The sequence below is a fragment of the Chiloscyllium punctatum genome, chromosome 20, assembly GCF_047496795.1.
Source record: "Chiloscyllium punctatum isolate Juve2018m chromosome 20, sChiPun1.3, whole genome shotgun sequence".
NCBI classification, from domain to species: domain Eukaryota; kingdom Metazoa; phylum Chordata; class Chondrichthyes; order Orectolobiformes; family Hemiscylliidae; genus Chiloscyllium; species Chiloscyllium punctatum.
This window is the reverse complement of record NC_092758.1, coordinates 89,443,184-89,457,638: the sequence shown is the minus strand read 5'-3', so window position 1 is coordinate 89,457,638 and position 14,455 is coordinate 89,443,184. Positions and strand designations below refer to the sequence as shown.

At 37.0% G+C, this 14,455-nt stretch overlaps 1 protein-coding gene across 3 annotated transcripts in view; it reads left to right on the top strand.

The window, feature by feature from the left end:
- Window positions 1-14,455, top strand: part of LOC140492258 (matrin-3-like) — a 53,749-nt gene that overhangs the window by 13,494 nt on the left and 25,800 nt on the right. For all 3 annotated transcript variants that reach the window (XM_072591192.1, XM_072591190.1, XM_072591191.1), the window contains 4 exons: window positions 4,326-4,387; window positions 8,932-8,970; window positions 9,906-10,003; window positions 12,572-12,609. In XM_072591192.1, the coding sequence (XP_072447293.1) occupies window positions 4,326-4,387; window positions 8,932-8,970; window positions 9,906-10,003; window positions 12,572-12,609 (237 nt within the window). The remainder of the gene's footprint in view (window positions 1-4,325; window positions 4,388-8,931; window positions 8,971-9,905; window positions 10,004-12,571; window positions 12,610-14,455) is intronic.

Here is a 14,455-nt window from a genome sequence, read left to right as displayed (position 1 = left end):
CTGTTTACCTTGTGACAATGTCCTCTCGTTCCCCTTATTAACTAAAGTTGGAGCGTTCTGAAATATTACCAGTGAAGACATATTTGTGTAAACGAAAGTTAAGTTGACACCATCTGTGGTCCAACATCCAGTTTAGCTACATTAAGAAGATTGTTTCCAACATCTGTTTGGGATTCTTTCTTAACCAGGTGGTTGGAGTCCACTTTGGCTCAGATGCTTTTAAGTGATTTTAGGATAAAAACTTCAGTGAAGATTAATGTAGATGGAAACGTTTATCGACGTAAGTGGTACAGTACTGTGCACACATTTGATTTTGTTTGTTGCAAAGTGTTGGCTGAAAATTTTAATTGGTTTAAATTCCTTTGAAAGGGTTTGGAATTCTAGTAATCAGGAAGGTTTGCTATTTATTTTGTACGTTATTAGTTATATAGGTTTGTCTAAGAAAATAATTCCATATTGTAAATTTGTTTATGGAAGAGTGCTGTAGAAATATTTTTGGAAACTGCCGTCTCAGTAACATTAGAAATAATTGCTTGATCCAGGTAAATGCATATAATCATGTTTATTCAAGCCAAAATTCATTACGGCCTCAATATACACCAAGGTATGGCTCAATTACTCTTGTGGTAATTTGGGATTTTCCCCTCTGAAAACATGGCACATCTCATTAAGTGACTTCCCTTACCTGTGACAGTTGTGTACCAATGCCCAGTATTGTTGCTTTTCAATTTGGTATCTGTTGGTTGGTCTTTGGTGAGGTTATTGTCTGAGTGAAAAAAATTAGTGCATAATTTTTTGTAACTTCTCAGTGCAGAGTCAAATGTCTTTCAATTATTGGTTTTCAGATGGCCGTGGTAATTTTTGTTATTGGTCTAAATTGGTGCCTGGCATAAAATCAAAGCACTTATCTTCATTTCAAAACTAGGTTTTAGATTTGATAATTTATACCAATATCTGGCAACATTTAGTTGATATTACATAGATTTGCTTTCTTGCCCTCTCTCACTAGGAGCGGAAGCAAATTTTTAAATGGTGACAGTGCAGTAATTCATTCTGTGTGTAAAGATGGGACTAAAGAATTAACCACAGTGATTCATCTTTTCAGTCAAACTCCCAATGAATAACCAGATTGTGAAAATCAAGAAAGAGCTTGAAGTTGCTTTGGCATGTTGCCTAATTGAAATATAGATAACACCAGTATTGTACTCAAGAGGCTCTGGAACCAAACCATTACTTTAGCAGAAAGCGAAGAATTTCTTGATTCAAAGTAGACAGGACTAAGATTGATAAAATCCATCAGACAACTGTATTGAATGGAACCTTTTTCATGTTTTCCTGTAAAAACTTGAGCCTCCAAGTGACTTGATTCAGATTTAGTCACCTGCTATAATTGAAAAATAATTAATTTAGGCAGAGTTTAGTACCACCAAACTCTTTTGTGGTTGATTTTGTTTCAAGAAAGACCATCAGCATATGATGATTTATAGAATTGGCTGTAAAAACTTTGAATCTAGTGTATATCTCACCATTTTCCAAACTGATAATTTTTAAAAGAAGTGCTGGCATGTTCAGGTGAAAACCTTTTTTTGGGCAATTTAAGCAGCGTCACAATGTTGTTGTTCAAAATCATGTTATTTCTGTCTTGGCTGAATAAATGAGGATTCTTTCCACTTCTGTACCAAGCTAGAAATGATCCTATTTCATTAGTGAGTTTTGAGAAGATTTGTAGCTCAGGTTGAGGTTCTGGATGTTGGTTTGCTTGCTTCCAGCCCTCAGCAAGCAAACCCACATTCAGGTCCTACTTCGCGTACTGCTCAGGCCTTGGGGGAGTTAGTTTTTCACTCTTTAACGTTTTTTCAGTTATGTGTTGTCTCCTACTTCTATACCCTCATCACGTTCCTGCTTATCAATGTGATCTTCACAAACCAAGTCGCTTGTCACTTACTGAAGTATTACCATTTGAAAATGACAGACATATGACTTGATAGCTCGAACTAAGAAAGATATCTCAATTCCTTAGGAATCTCAAATCTTTCAGTTTAGGGTTGTTAATATGCATCATAATACTTGAGAACACACTGAAATTCAATGGTCAACCATTGCATGTTGCCACAAATCTTACTTTCAACTAAGTTGATCTTAATATTAAGTAAATACTGTTCAAGAATATTGAGCACAGTTATCCTTCTTGTTCTACTAAGAATCCCTGATATGGTAGAGCTTTGTTTTTATTCTTTGAGGGGGTGTGGGAATTACTGACTAGGCCAGTAATTACTTCCCATTCTTAATTGCTCTTCAGAACGGTTTTGAATCCCTAGTATGGTTAAGCAGGTGAGTGCACTCCTCTCTTTCCCCCTTCATTTTGGGACACTCTGTTCCTATGAGCCATCGTGAAATTTATAAAAGATAGGAAACTAGGAAGTAGTATATTTTTTGCAGTCTGCACAGGAGTTCTTTCCTTTCTTAACATGAATTAAGATTGTACTATTCCAGTCCCTTCCCCAAAGAAAAATGGTTCTAAGCATTTTTGTATATGCGTAAAGTGCTTCATTCATCATATGGGAAAACAGTGGAAGAGTTTGCATTGGGGTGATTAATAAAACGTGGAAGTCCCTTAATGAGATGCTGTGATTGGCAAAATAAATTTGACATGTGTGATACTGCATCGATAAACGCTTATATGGAGAGAAAACTTAATTTGAAGAATCAAGTTGACTATATTTGGAGTAATTTTGCATGAGAATTTTATAAAATTGCACAATTTTATATTATTTGTTTTAATATTAAGTATTGTTTCATGAATAGAAAAGGCAAATCTACTTAAAGGCAATGCTTAGGATAATGATTATTTCTTTTGTTACTGTTACACTGATTACAGAAAAACCTTGTTATTCACATAATGTATACTGTGTATGCAATTTGTGTTTAGTACAGGGATTCAAATACGACAAGGTTTTAATGGAGGGCCAAATAAGATTTACATTAAAAATCACTAGGATGTTAAAATATGAATTTGCTTGAAAAATGGCAATTTAGTTGGTCTGGAATTGAGCATGGAAGCAGGATTAGAAAACATCTTGAGCAGGTTAGAAAGCACTCAAATACAAAGAGAACAAAAAGAAAGACCATTTGTTATAACGTACATCGATTTGTTTAATTTTCAAAAAATGGAAACCGAAAGCTTTTAGTTGCCTTTCCCTCGTAAGTTACATTAATTTTCCCAACCCTGTAAATTGACTTCTGAATAGCACCTTCAGTGATGTCAAAAGGAGTATATTGTGGAGCAACTTTCACAAAGCACACAATGACGTGTTTGTTCATGTTGAAAAGTGCAGTAGGGGAAAGTTACATGATTGTGCAAAATGGTAGATTATTCTCAAGTCTCCACGTACAAATGAGTAGGTAGTCACCAAAAGCTGAATAATTTGCTCAGATGTGTTAAGAGTTTTGTTGTTCCCCCTTTAAATAGTTGCTCCTTTTTCCCTTGCTGCATGCTTGTATTTGTTTGCAAGTGCAGTACTATACTTTTCCCCTCTATCTGAAACAAGAAAATCATCTTGTCCAGCTTGTATGTTGATACTATTTCATTGAACATTGATTCATTTCATTCAACAGCTCAGGTCTTGTGCTTGTTTAAATTGGATGGTTGTTCTGTGCAAGATTATTCACTTCTGATATCAGTATCCAGCAAGATTAAAACTGTGATTATAGGAATAATCTTCCAATAAATTCTAGAATTAATTATGTCACATGGTGTGGTACTGAGCCAAATCGATCAGGGAAGTGGTAGGTTGTTCAGTCAGCTAGACTAATTACAGATGGGGCTGCAGTAAAACTGACTAGGCTAGAATGTAGAAAAGATCAAACAGGTTAATAATGTTTCAAGCATGAGACTAGGAACTGTGGAAGTGCAAAGGGTGTCTCATAAAAAACAAACAAAAGCTACCATATGGGCAACGAATAATTCAAGCGGTTAATGGAATTATGACCTTTTCTCTGATGGAGTTGAACTTTATGCTCTGAGTGAGGAAGCACAGCCTGTAGGTAACTAAGCATTCAAATTACATGCATACTCAGCATATATTATTAAATAACAGGATATGCCTTAAACCTGTGATTTAAAATGCCGTTTGTTAACAAAGATTTCCTGCAGCATTTTTGTTATATAATTCTATATATTTGTTTATGTCACTGTCGAATTAGTGTTTTTGCTTGTATTGGTTCTGGAAGAAGATTAATAATTCTTAATACATATTTACTGTATATTGTAGCAGTTTAAATTTTACTTTAATGCTGAAACTATTGTGATTTGTTTTCCTATTCAGGATTGGAACCAACATAAGAACGAACCAGCACATAAACGGCGTTGCTTACTGCTTTTGGAAATGTATGCAGTTCTTCTTTAGTATAAAAATATTAACTTCAACTGTTTTTTTATAATGAATCCTATTATTTATGTAGGGTACCTGGATTGCACATGCATTAGTGATCATGTAAAATTATTTGATATTTTGATTTTGTTTAGCAAGTCTAATCTCAGTTTGTTTTAATAACAGAATACGTGACCATAGTGTAAATGCAGTTACGTGGTGCACTGATTGGATAGACTAGTCATGAATTCGAGTTGTTGGTAGTGTATAACTGAAGAGGACTTGAAATGTTTGCTGTATAATCTTTTACATAATACACAGGTGTCAAGAGAAAGAATAATCGCTGTATTATTTTGAAAGGGAGTGAGCCTACCCACCTTATTAGCTATGCTTCTCTTGTTGACTGTCCTGACTGGATTTTTATCGGTGTTTCTTGGAAACTGTTAAGTCCTGACTTGTATGCATTCGATTCAGTAATGTAAAATAATTTTGCCCAGAAACCAAGTCTATTTCGTTTACCACCTGAAATCTTCCCCCTTAAGGAGCGTAGCAAGACTAGAGTATTCTGCCCCTCATGTCGTCTCTGCCATTCTACATCAAGGCTGACTATCTGCTTCAATGCCATACTTCTATACTATTCCGCATATCCCTTGATGTTATCAGTAACCAGAAAACTCTATGCTTTGGGGTAGAGAATTCACCAGCATCTGAGTGAAGAGGTCACTTTTGATCCGACTTCTAAATGATTTGCTATTTATTCTGAAAGGGTAACCCTGGTCAAAGATCTGCCAGCGAAGGCATACATCTTTCTGTATGCAATTTGTCTATCTCTTTAAGAATTCTAAGTTCAGAGTTAAGCCACTGTATATTTAATCTCTCCTTATTGGACAGTCCCACTATCCTTGAAAAGTCTGGCTACCTTCAGTTCTACCCCCTCTCCAGCAAGTAGATCCTTCCTTAAGCAAAGGCACCAGTGCTCCAAACAAGACTCTCAAGTGCAGTCTCACCAGTGTTCTACTTAAATGAAGCAAAATATTTTTGCTCCTTTTGCTCAAGTCCTTCTGCAATAAAGGCTAATATGACATTTGACTTCCACATGGCTTAGTGCATTTGAATGCTAGCTCTCAATGACTTCTAAATAAGAGCACTTAAGTCCCTTTGGGCATCTACAATTTTCAGTATCTCAAGATTAAGAAATATCCTACTCAGTTGTTCCTGTGCCGGAGTGACTAACCTCATGTTTATGCACGCAGTATTCTGTCTCCCATGGTCTTGTCCACTCTATCTGTCTGATTCTCTTGAAGCCCCTATGCTGCATCGTCACATTTTGCATGCCTGTCAATTCTACGCACTTCTGCACATTTGGCAATATTATAATTGGCTCCATTGTCCAAATCATTGTAGATTGGGAGCAACTATTTTGGCCATGGCCTACCATGATGTCTTATCAAAGCCAAAATATGAAAAACTACTACTTCTTTGCCATTGTTCCATCAATAAGGGTAATTTTATTAAAAATTTTTACTCGCAGGGTGTGGCCGTCACTAGTTGCCCAAGCATTTATTGTCTATCCCTTGTTGCCATTGAGAAAATGGTGAGCTGCCTCCTTGAACTGCCGTAGTCCCATTTAAGGAGCGATTTTGACCCAGTGAAACTGAAGGAATTGTGATAGATTTCCGAGTCAGAATGGTATTTGAATTGGAAGGGAACTTGCAGGTGCTGGTCTTCCTATGTATCCGCCACACTTATTCTTCTAGGTGTTGGTAATCATGGGTTTGGAAGGTGCTGTCTGAAGAAACCTTGGTGAATTTCTGCATGTGTCCTGCAGATGGTACACACATCTGCTATTGAATGTCAGCGGTGGAGTAAGTCTGTGTTTTAGCCAGTTAAACAGGCCGTTTATCCTGGATAGTGGAAAGTTTTGTTGAATGTTGTTGGAGTTGCACTCATCCAGGCAACTCCTGACTTGGGCCTTGTAGGTGATGGACAGGCTTTGGGGAGTCTGGAAGTGAGTTAATTCACTGCAAGATTTCCAGCTTACCTTTGTAGTCTCATATATACATAAGCTTAGCTAACTTATGTGACTCGTCCGAATCATTGTAATCCCTCAAGATGTTGGCAGTGGAGGCTCCAGTGATGGTTTTACGTTGAATGTCACGGTGATATCGATGAGGCTGTTAACGTGGGATGATGGTAATGTTACTAGAATTTGCTCCAAATAGAACAACTTGTGGTTAAGTAACATTCAGTTTCAAAATCATACCTTATATACAGTGCTATTATGCAAATCAGTATTTCCGAAACTTGCTTATGGCATGGGAGTCCACTGGCTACCAAAAAGTTCTCGTGGATCAGCGAATGGAAATCTTTTTTAATTTGGTGATTTGGGCGATAGAGCAGAAGCAGTTTTAAAATTGGGGTACAGCATATATTACTCTTTTCACTAATCTATCTGGCTGCAGTTCTGACTGGGCAATTATAGTTGTTTTGCAAGTGACGTTACTTGTATAAGCACTGTATAACTTTTTTTTATTTTGCTGTGTGATGAGTATCCATCATTCAAACCATCAGGCCTCATAAATGGTTTCAAAAACAGAAATTGCTGAAAAAGCTCAGCAGGTCTGGTAGCATCTGTGGAGAGAAATCAGAGTTAACCTTTTGAGTCCAGTTACACTTAAGAACTCCAAAATTGCTTCTCTCGCTATCTGCCAAATCTTTACAAAAAATGTGCAAAACCCATCAGCATTTTGTGTATGAAGGAAATCAGCTCCTTTCTTTCTTCATGACCATCTATATTTTCTCCATGGTAGAACATAGAACAGTACAACACGGTACAGGCCCTTCAGCCCTCGTTGTTGTGCCTTTTTATCCTTCTCTAAGATCAAACTAATGTACATACCCTTCATTATACTATATTCCGTGTGCCTATGCAAGAGTTACATCAATGTCCCTAATGTCTCTGACTCTACTATCACTGCTGACAGTGAATTCCACGCACACACCCTTTACTGTTTAAAGAACTTATCTCTGACATCTCCCCTAAACCTTCTTCCAATCACCGTAAAATTATGCCCACGCGTGATAGACATTTCCGAATGGGAAAAAGTCCCTGGCTATCCATTCTATCTATGCTTCTCATCATCTTATACACCACGATCACATCACCTTTCTTCCTTTGCTCCACTGAGAAAAACCCTAGCGCTCTCAACCTTTCTTCATAAGACATGACCTCCGGTCCAGGCAGCATCCTGGTAGATCTCCTCTGTGACCTCTCTAAAGCTTTTGTATCTTTGCTATAATGAGGCGACCAGAACTGAACACAATATTCCAAATGTGGTCTAACCAGGACTTTATAGAGCTGCAACATAACCTTGCGGCTCTTAAACGCAATCCTGCTAATGAGAACCATTGCACCATATGCCGCTTTAATAACCCTATGAGTTTGGCTGGCAGCTTTGAAGGATCTATTGATGTGAACCCCAGGATCCCTCTGTTCCTCCACATTGCCAAGAATGCTGCCTTTAACCCTGTATTCTGCATTAAAATTTGATCTTACAAAATGAATCACTTTACACTTTCCCAGGTTGAACTCCATCTGCCACTTATCAGCTCAGCTCTGCATCCTAATAATGTCCTATTGCAACCTACAACAGCCCTCTGCACTATCCACAACTCCAGCACCCTCATGTCATCAGCAAACATAATAAGCCACACTTCCACTTCCTCATCCCCAAGTCATTTATAAAAATTACAAAGAGCAGAGGTCCCAGAACAGATCCCTGTGGAACACTACTGGTCACCGATCCCATCTACTGCCAACCTCTGTCTTCTATGGGCCAGCCAGTTGTGTATCCAGACAGCCAAGTTTCCCTGTAACCCATGTCTCCTTACTTTCTGAATGAGTCTATGATGGGGAGCCTTATCAAACACCTTGCTAAAGTCCACATACACCACGTCTGTTGCTGTACCTTCATCGATGCATTTTGTCACATCCTCAAAGAATTCACTTAGGCTTATGAGGCATGACCTGCCCCTCTCAAAACCATGCTATGTCGAATCAAACTATGCTTTTTCAAACAATCAAACATCCTGTCTCTCAGATTCCTCTCCACTAATTTGCCCACCACCAATGTAAGATTGACTGGTATGTAAATCCCTATTCCCTTTGGTGTACCAAAGGCACTAATTTGTTTTATATGCAAAATTTTATAATGCCTTTGCTTCAAAAAGTCTCACTCATTCTCGGGATCTAGGGGCAGCTAATAGTTCGATTGCAGAAAGCACTTCACATTTCTTTTTCTGGCTTGCATTGACTGTAACATCCTCTGTTCCATGAGTACTGTAATGAATAATTGGAAGAAAACCTCTGCTATATGAGATGATCAGCAAGTGATTTTGATTATGCAACCATAATGCAGTCCTGCTTCTTGGATTCCAATCTCCGTGTTATATTGCTTTCACTGCATTTTATTCAGTGACACGGTGGTTGGAGCGTTGGGGTTGTAGAGGGAAAGAAATGATTGGTATTGTATGCCTAACAAATTCTTATTTTTATTTCCAGTTACCCGCAATGGGTTCCAGAAGATGTACCATCCACAAGGTAGTTCAGACTGCTTTCTATGATTGCCAATCTGGGTGGTGTGTGAAGAGCTCATTCCATGACGTATTATTGGAATGCAAAAGTGTCTATTGTTTTTTTCTTTATCACAAAAGCATGTTTCACTCAAAAGTACCAAAATACAGCAACATTTAGAAGATCTTCTCAACATCGTGCTGGTTACCTACATGGAACGTACAGCATAGAAACAGCCCATTTGGCTTAACCAGTCCATACCAGTACTTATGCTCCACCTGAACTTCCTCAAATATTCTGTTTCAGCTATGCAGGTTCATGGTGGGTCTTCATATGTGGAATAGCATGCTTCCAGTTCTGGAAGTTGCTGTCACATGCAGATCTCAGAGATCCGGACAGCAGCAGGAAAGATTAGTGGTGAACGTAGGCCCCTCCTGTCTACGCTCATTTAATCTTGCCATGTAGTACTCTACTGTATTTCTTTGCAAGCTTGGCTAGCCTCTCCTGAAATCCATGAACACTATTTGCTTCATCCTTCGTATTGATATTATAGTTTCTCTCCACATTCTGGTGAAGATGTTTCTTCTTAATTCTCTTTTGGATCTCTTGATGGCTATCTGCTATTAATGGTCTCTTCCCTCCAGATAGTAACTTTCTCTCTCCTTGTTTTTAAAGTTCTATTATTAGGTTGTTCCTCGGTATGAAGCTTGTATACTAGTTTTAAAAATCAGATTAACAGTAAGTTTAATTATACACAAAACAATCTAAGTGCAAATTTAAGATCTTCTGACATATAACTGAGTCTCTGATCTTGTTGCTTTGCGCATTATTCTGCATTCATCCTTTTAAGTTTAATTTCCTATTACTTTGCCATTAGTTACTCAAGAGTTAGTTGCATCAATTGATTGTTAAGTTGAACCTACTTGCATATTAATGCTGATCTTCATGTGGTTTGCATTTAGGAGCAATCCATCTGCACAACAGACCAATATTGCACCGGATGCTGCTTCTGCACTCCTTGCAGCTATCAGACAACTGGATGCAATGGACCCTCACGGAGGTTGGGATAAAATGATTTTGTGTGCTGATTACGCAGATAAATAAGAATTTTTTTCTTGTGTATGCTCATTCCCTAGCTTACAGTTCTATAACTGTTTTACGTGCAAACGTACAGATATCAAGTCCCCAGTAACAGTGAATAGTCTGCCATTATGTGCATAAAGGTTGATCTGGTGGTGACGATTATCACAGATTAGGTTTGAATACCTACCTGGGCATTTTCTTTTCTTCACAAAATGATTTCTTTAAAAATGCTACATACATCATTAATTTTGAAATTCTTAGGTTTACAGTGAAACATTTTTTTCTAATCAAGCATTAAATGTGAATATATAGTGAAGATTCCATTACCCAGATCAGTATCAGTAGAAATTGGGCTTCAAGTTGGGTCATATCATTACTGAATTTCCACTTTGAACAGCCACAAGATTAGCACATGAATCAAAAGTTACTGATAAAGTTGATTTTGTGCCAACGTTTGGTATTATTTGGATTTGTAGCTTTTTACTATGTATAGTAAATAATAGATATATTTGCATTTTCCACAATGTTCATTGTGAATGCATGGAATGCGTTGCCAGTGGTGGTGGTGGAAGCAGAGTCATTAGGGACATTTAGGTGACTGCTGGGCAGGCACATGGAGAGCGGAAAGTTGAGGGGTGCATAGGTTAAGTTATTATATTTTACATTAGGATTAAACCTCGGCACAACTTCGTGGGCCAAAGGGCCTGTTTTGTGCCGTACTTTTCTATGTTCTATGTTTGTAAGTCATATAATTTTATCAGCCTTTCTTTAATCTAGTAAATACTGAAGGTTGAATCACCTTTTGAGAGATTTTTATTCAACATGTTGTTATGGAACAGGTGGGACTTGAACTGGGTCTTTGGGCCCTAAGGTGATTATCTTTATAAAAATGCATTTAGAAACATATGGGGGTCTTAGGTAAATGTTATTGGAATGATCCTGCTGAACCTGGCTAGCAAAAGTGAGTGTTATTGATTTCCTGGTAGTAGGTAGTGTTAGTGCGTAAAGTTTTACCCTTGTAAAAGATAAAGCTGAAAAAGCCTCTTTGATTTGTTGTGGTTCTTTTTTTGAGTGTGTGGTATAATCATAAATGAATTAATTTCACTCTAAATTTGGGACTCAAATTTGTGTTTTACCAGAATTTGATCATTACCCATTTCCTGCCAAACAGGAAATCATGATGACTTTTTGAAGACTTAACTTGGCATTGGAGGCTACTCAAGGCAATCATTCCCCCTCTATTATCATGAGATTGTTAACCATAAATGCACCTTTGTTTGTTATCCATTCAGTAGCTGAATTATTATATCTGCAATTGTCATTGGCAGAGGTAACATGGTGCCCTGTTAGTCTATAAACAGTGTATTTCAAATATTAATACACAAACTTCAATGAACTCTATTTCATGGGGTATGAATCAGTTTTTGAAGATGTGGATTTTTCTTTTGAGGACACGAGGCACATAAACCTTTTAAAATGTTGTGGATTGTCAAAGTTGTTGTGGTAGAATTAGTCACTGTTAAAATTATGACCACAGTTTTTCAGAGCAGGTTGTTAGATGTGGATTAGCTTATTAGCTTGAAGGCTCCTCATTGAGATCAACGTTCTTAATAAAAAGATTTTCAACTTAAGTTAAAGAACATGAACTAGCTAGAGGGGAAAGCCTCAAGAAGAAGCTGCCTGATTGTCATGAATAAAATTGCTTTAAAAATCAGAAAAACTGTCAATGTTTGATGACTTGTCATTCATAATGTAGTGAGATTAAACAGCAAAAGATCCAATAATACAGCAAGCAAAAAGAATGGAGCTATCAAAGAATCAAATATGTCGTAATAGGGTGTGAATTGCTGTATTTTTGAAAATATGGTAAAGAAAGAAACCACCACCAATAAAACATGGAAGAAAAGTGCAGCGATTATGGTCAAAAGTTATTGAATTCACTGTTGGGTCCAGAAGGCTGTAGAGTGCCACTTTAAAGATGTGTTCCTTTACCTCAAGCTTCAATGAATATTTGAAATTTAAAGATGTATTGTTAAATCACTTTTTAAAAATATTTTAGAAAGAGCATCTGGGCCTTGAACTGTGAGAAATGAAAGGCGAAAGGACAGATGTTGTTTAAAGTTGTGTTAACGTAGCATGATGTGGAGAAGTTTGTGTTGGATGGGGTGGTGGTTGAAAAAGTCAGAAGCCAACAGCACCAGGTTATAGTTCAACTAATTTATTTAAAATGACAGGCGTTTGAGTGCTGCTCACCTCACCTGACAAAGGGGCAGTACTTCAAAAGCTTGTGATTTTAAGTAAACCTGTTGGACTATGACCTGTGTGACTTCTGGCTTTAGTAGAGCATGGTGGAGGTTACTAGTGCCCTCTTATTGAGATTAGAATACCTGGTTTTAATATCTGAACTGTGTTTTACAGCGTTGTTTGAAATTTGGAGGTGCGAACTGTCCCATTAGAAAATTAAAGTTAAATATAAATTATTACTACCTTTGTAAATAAAAGTAATTGCGTATTATTCAGAGCTCATGGTATGTTTTTTTTTCAGGAAACCGCAAAGGTCAAATGCAGAACAAACGAAACATGGTCAGTTTTTACTTTATTACAGCATGAATAATATCAGAGATATAAAAAAATTCCATTGGTTCTAGGTGATTTAGGTTGGGCGAAATTGTTTCTTTAGTTTTGGATCAGCTAATGCATTGAAATTTAAGTCAGAATTGGAAAAGATGTGAAGCATATTCTTAATTTTTAAAATGAGAGTAATACATTAGTGGGCAGTAGATCCATATAAGCAAAAATAATGACTTTAAATGTATTGTGTTGCATTGATCCTAGATGAGATATTAACGGTTTTATTTTTTTTTGAGAAAATCTCTTAGGTAAGCAAGCTCTTTCATGAGATTTCCTGCCATATTCTAGCTAGAACCCACAGAAATAACTGCATAGCTTATGGTTGCGTAGTAGAGCAAACTTTTTATTAATCGGCACCTATGGGACCAGGAGAGTGCTGATTGATCATAAGCTCCATGTAATTCATGAAAAAACACGCACTAAGCAATAGAAACATCATGCAGTGTTCACACTTTATTTACAGCATACATCACTTAAATAATGAAGCTATTTTGCCTTAAATAAAACTTCTCACTTGCACCCTTAACTGAATACTCAGCAGTTGGGGAAATCATGATAAAGCATGATTTATGGTGTGGTATTTTGGGTATATACTTTTTGCAGCTGTTGAACAAATGGAATTACAGCAATGTTAATGCTACATTGAACCTCCACCCACTGAATTTCAGTTAACTGAAGTAAAACCACCTTCTGTTGCTTTCCACCTTTGTATTTATCAATCTTACCCATAAATGCATCTATATGTGAAATGCATCTCAGCTGCTCCTTTGGTAGTGTGTTCTCTCTGCAAAGAGGAAAAGAAATCTCCTAAATGTTCCATGGGAATTATCAGTAAGTCTTCCATATTTATACCCTCTAGTTTGGCCTCCTTGGAAGTAGGAAAGTCACAGTGTCTACCTCCTTCATCCATCTCGTAATCTTAAATATCATAATCAATGATCTCTATCCTGTCTGCCTCAGACTTTCTTCCAGAGAAAAGAGCCCCATAATGTTCATTTGTTTTGAATAAAAAACCCTCTTCATTATGATATTATTGTAATAAATCTTTTGAACATTTTCATGTCCAGTCTGTCCTTTTTTAAAAATGATTTGGAGACCCAGATTGTACTTTACAAATGCAGCCTGGGTTCTGTGCAAATTTATATGACTTCGCTCCTTTTCAATTCTGCCTCATGAATATGGCAATGGTGTTTTTTTAATGGCCTTGTTCATCTTTTGCATAGGCAAAAGGAATAGATGTAGCCAAGTAACTAAGCTGCAGATTTGTAAGTTAGTGAAACCAAGAAAAAAAATCTTTTTTTAAATTTGATAACATTTTAGATAAGCCTATCACTAAGAGATCTACTGTTATTATTTTGTTCATGATCCATTTGAAAAGTCAAAATTCAGCAGGCTATTGGTATATATACAAATTGAGGTAGTTCACATTCTTCAGTCTCTAAAACTTTTTGAGTTCCAGCTGCATGGAGGAAGTGAATAATTGCTGCTTGGGGAAATTGGGTTGGACTTCCAGCATGTGGCAAGTTTGTTTTTTGAGAAATGTAACATTACCAGTGCAGAAGTACCCTGGTCTCTAATATTGAATTTGCTCACCCATCTTGTTGGTGAAAGCCAGATTTCTCCCAGTTGAATTTACTGCTATTAGCAGTTATTACCAAGTGCCAATATTTAAAATAAAAGTTGATGTGAAATGCAGTTTTAACAAACATCATTCTTTGTAATAATCTTGAAATTAAATGCTACTATTGCCAAGTGAAGTTGAAGCAGCGTATTGTTCTTGAGTAAGCTTAAGAATTGA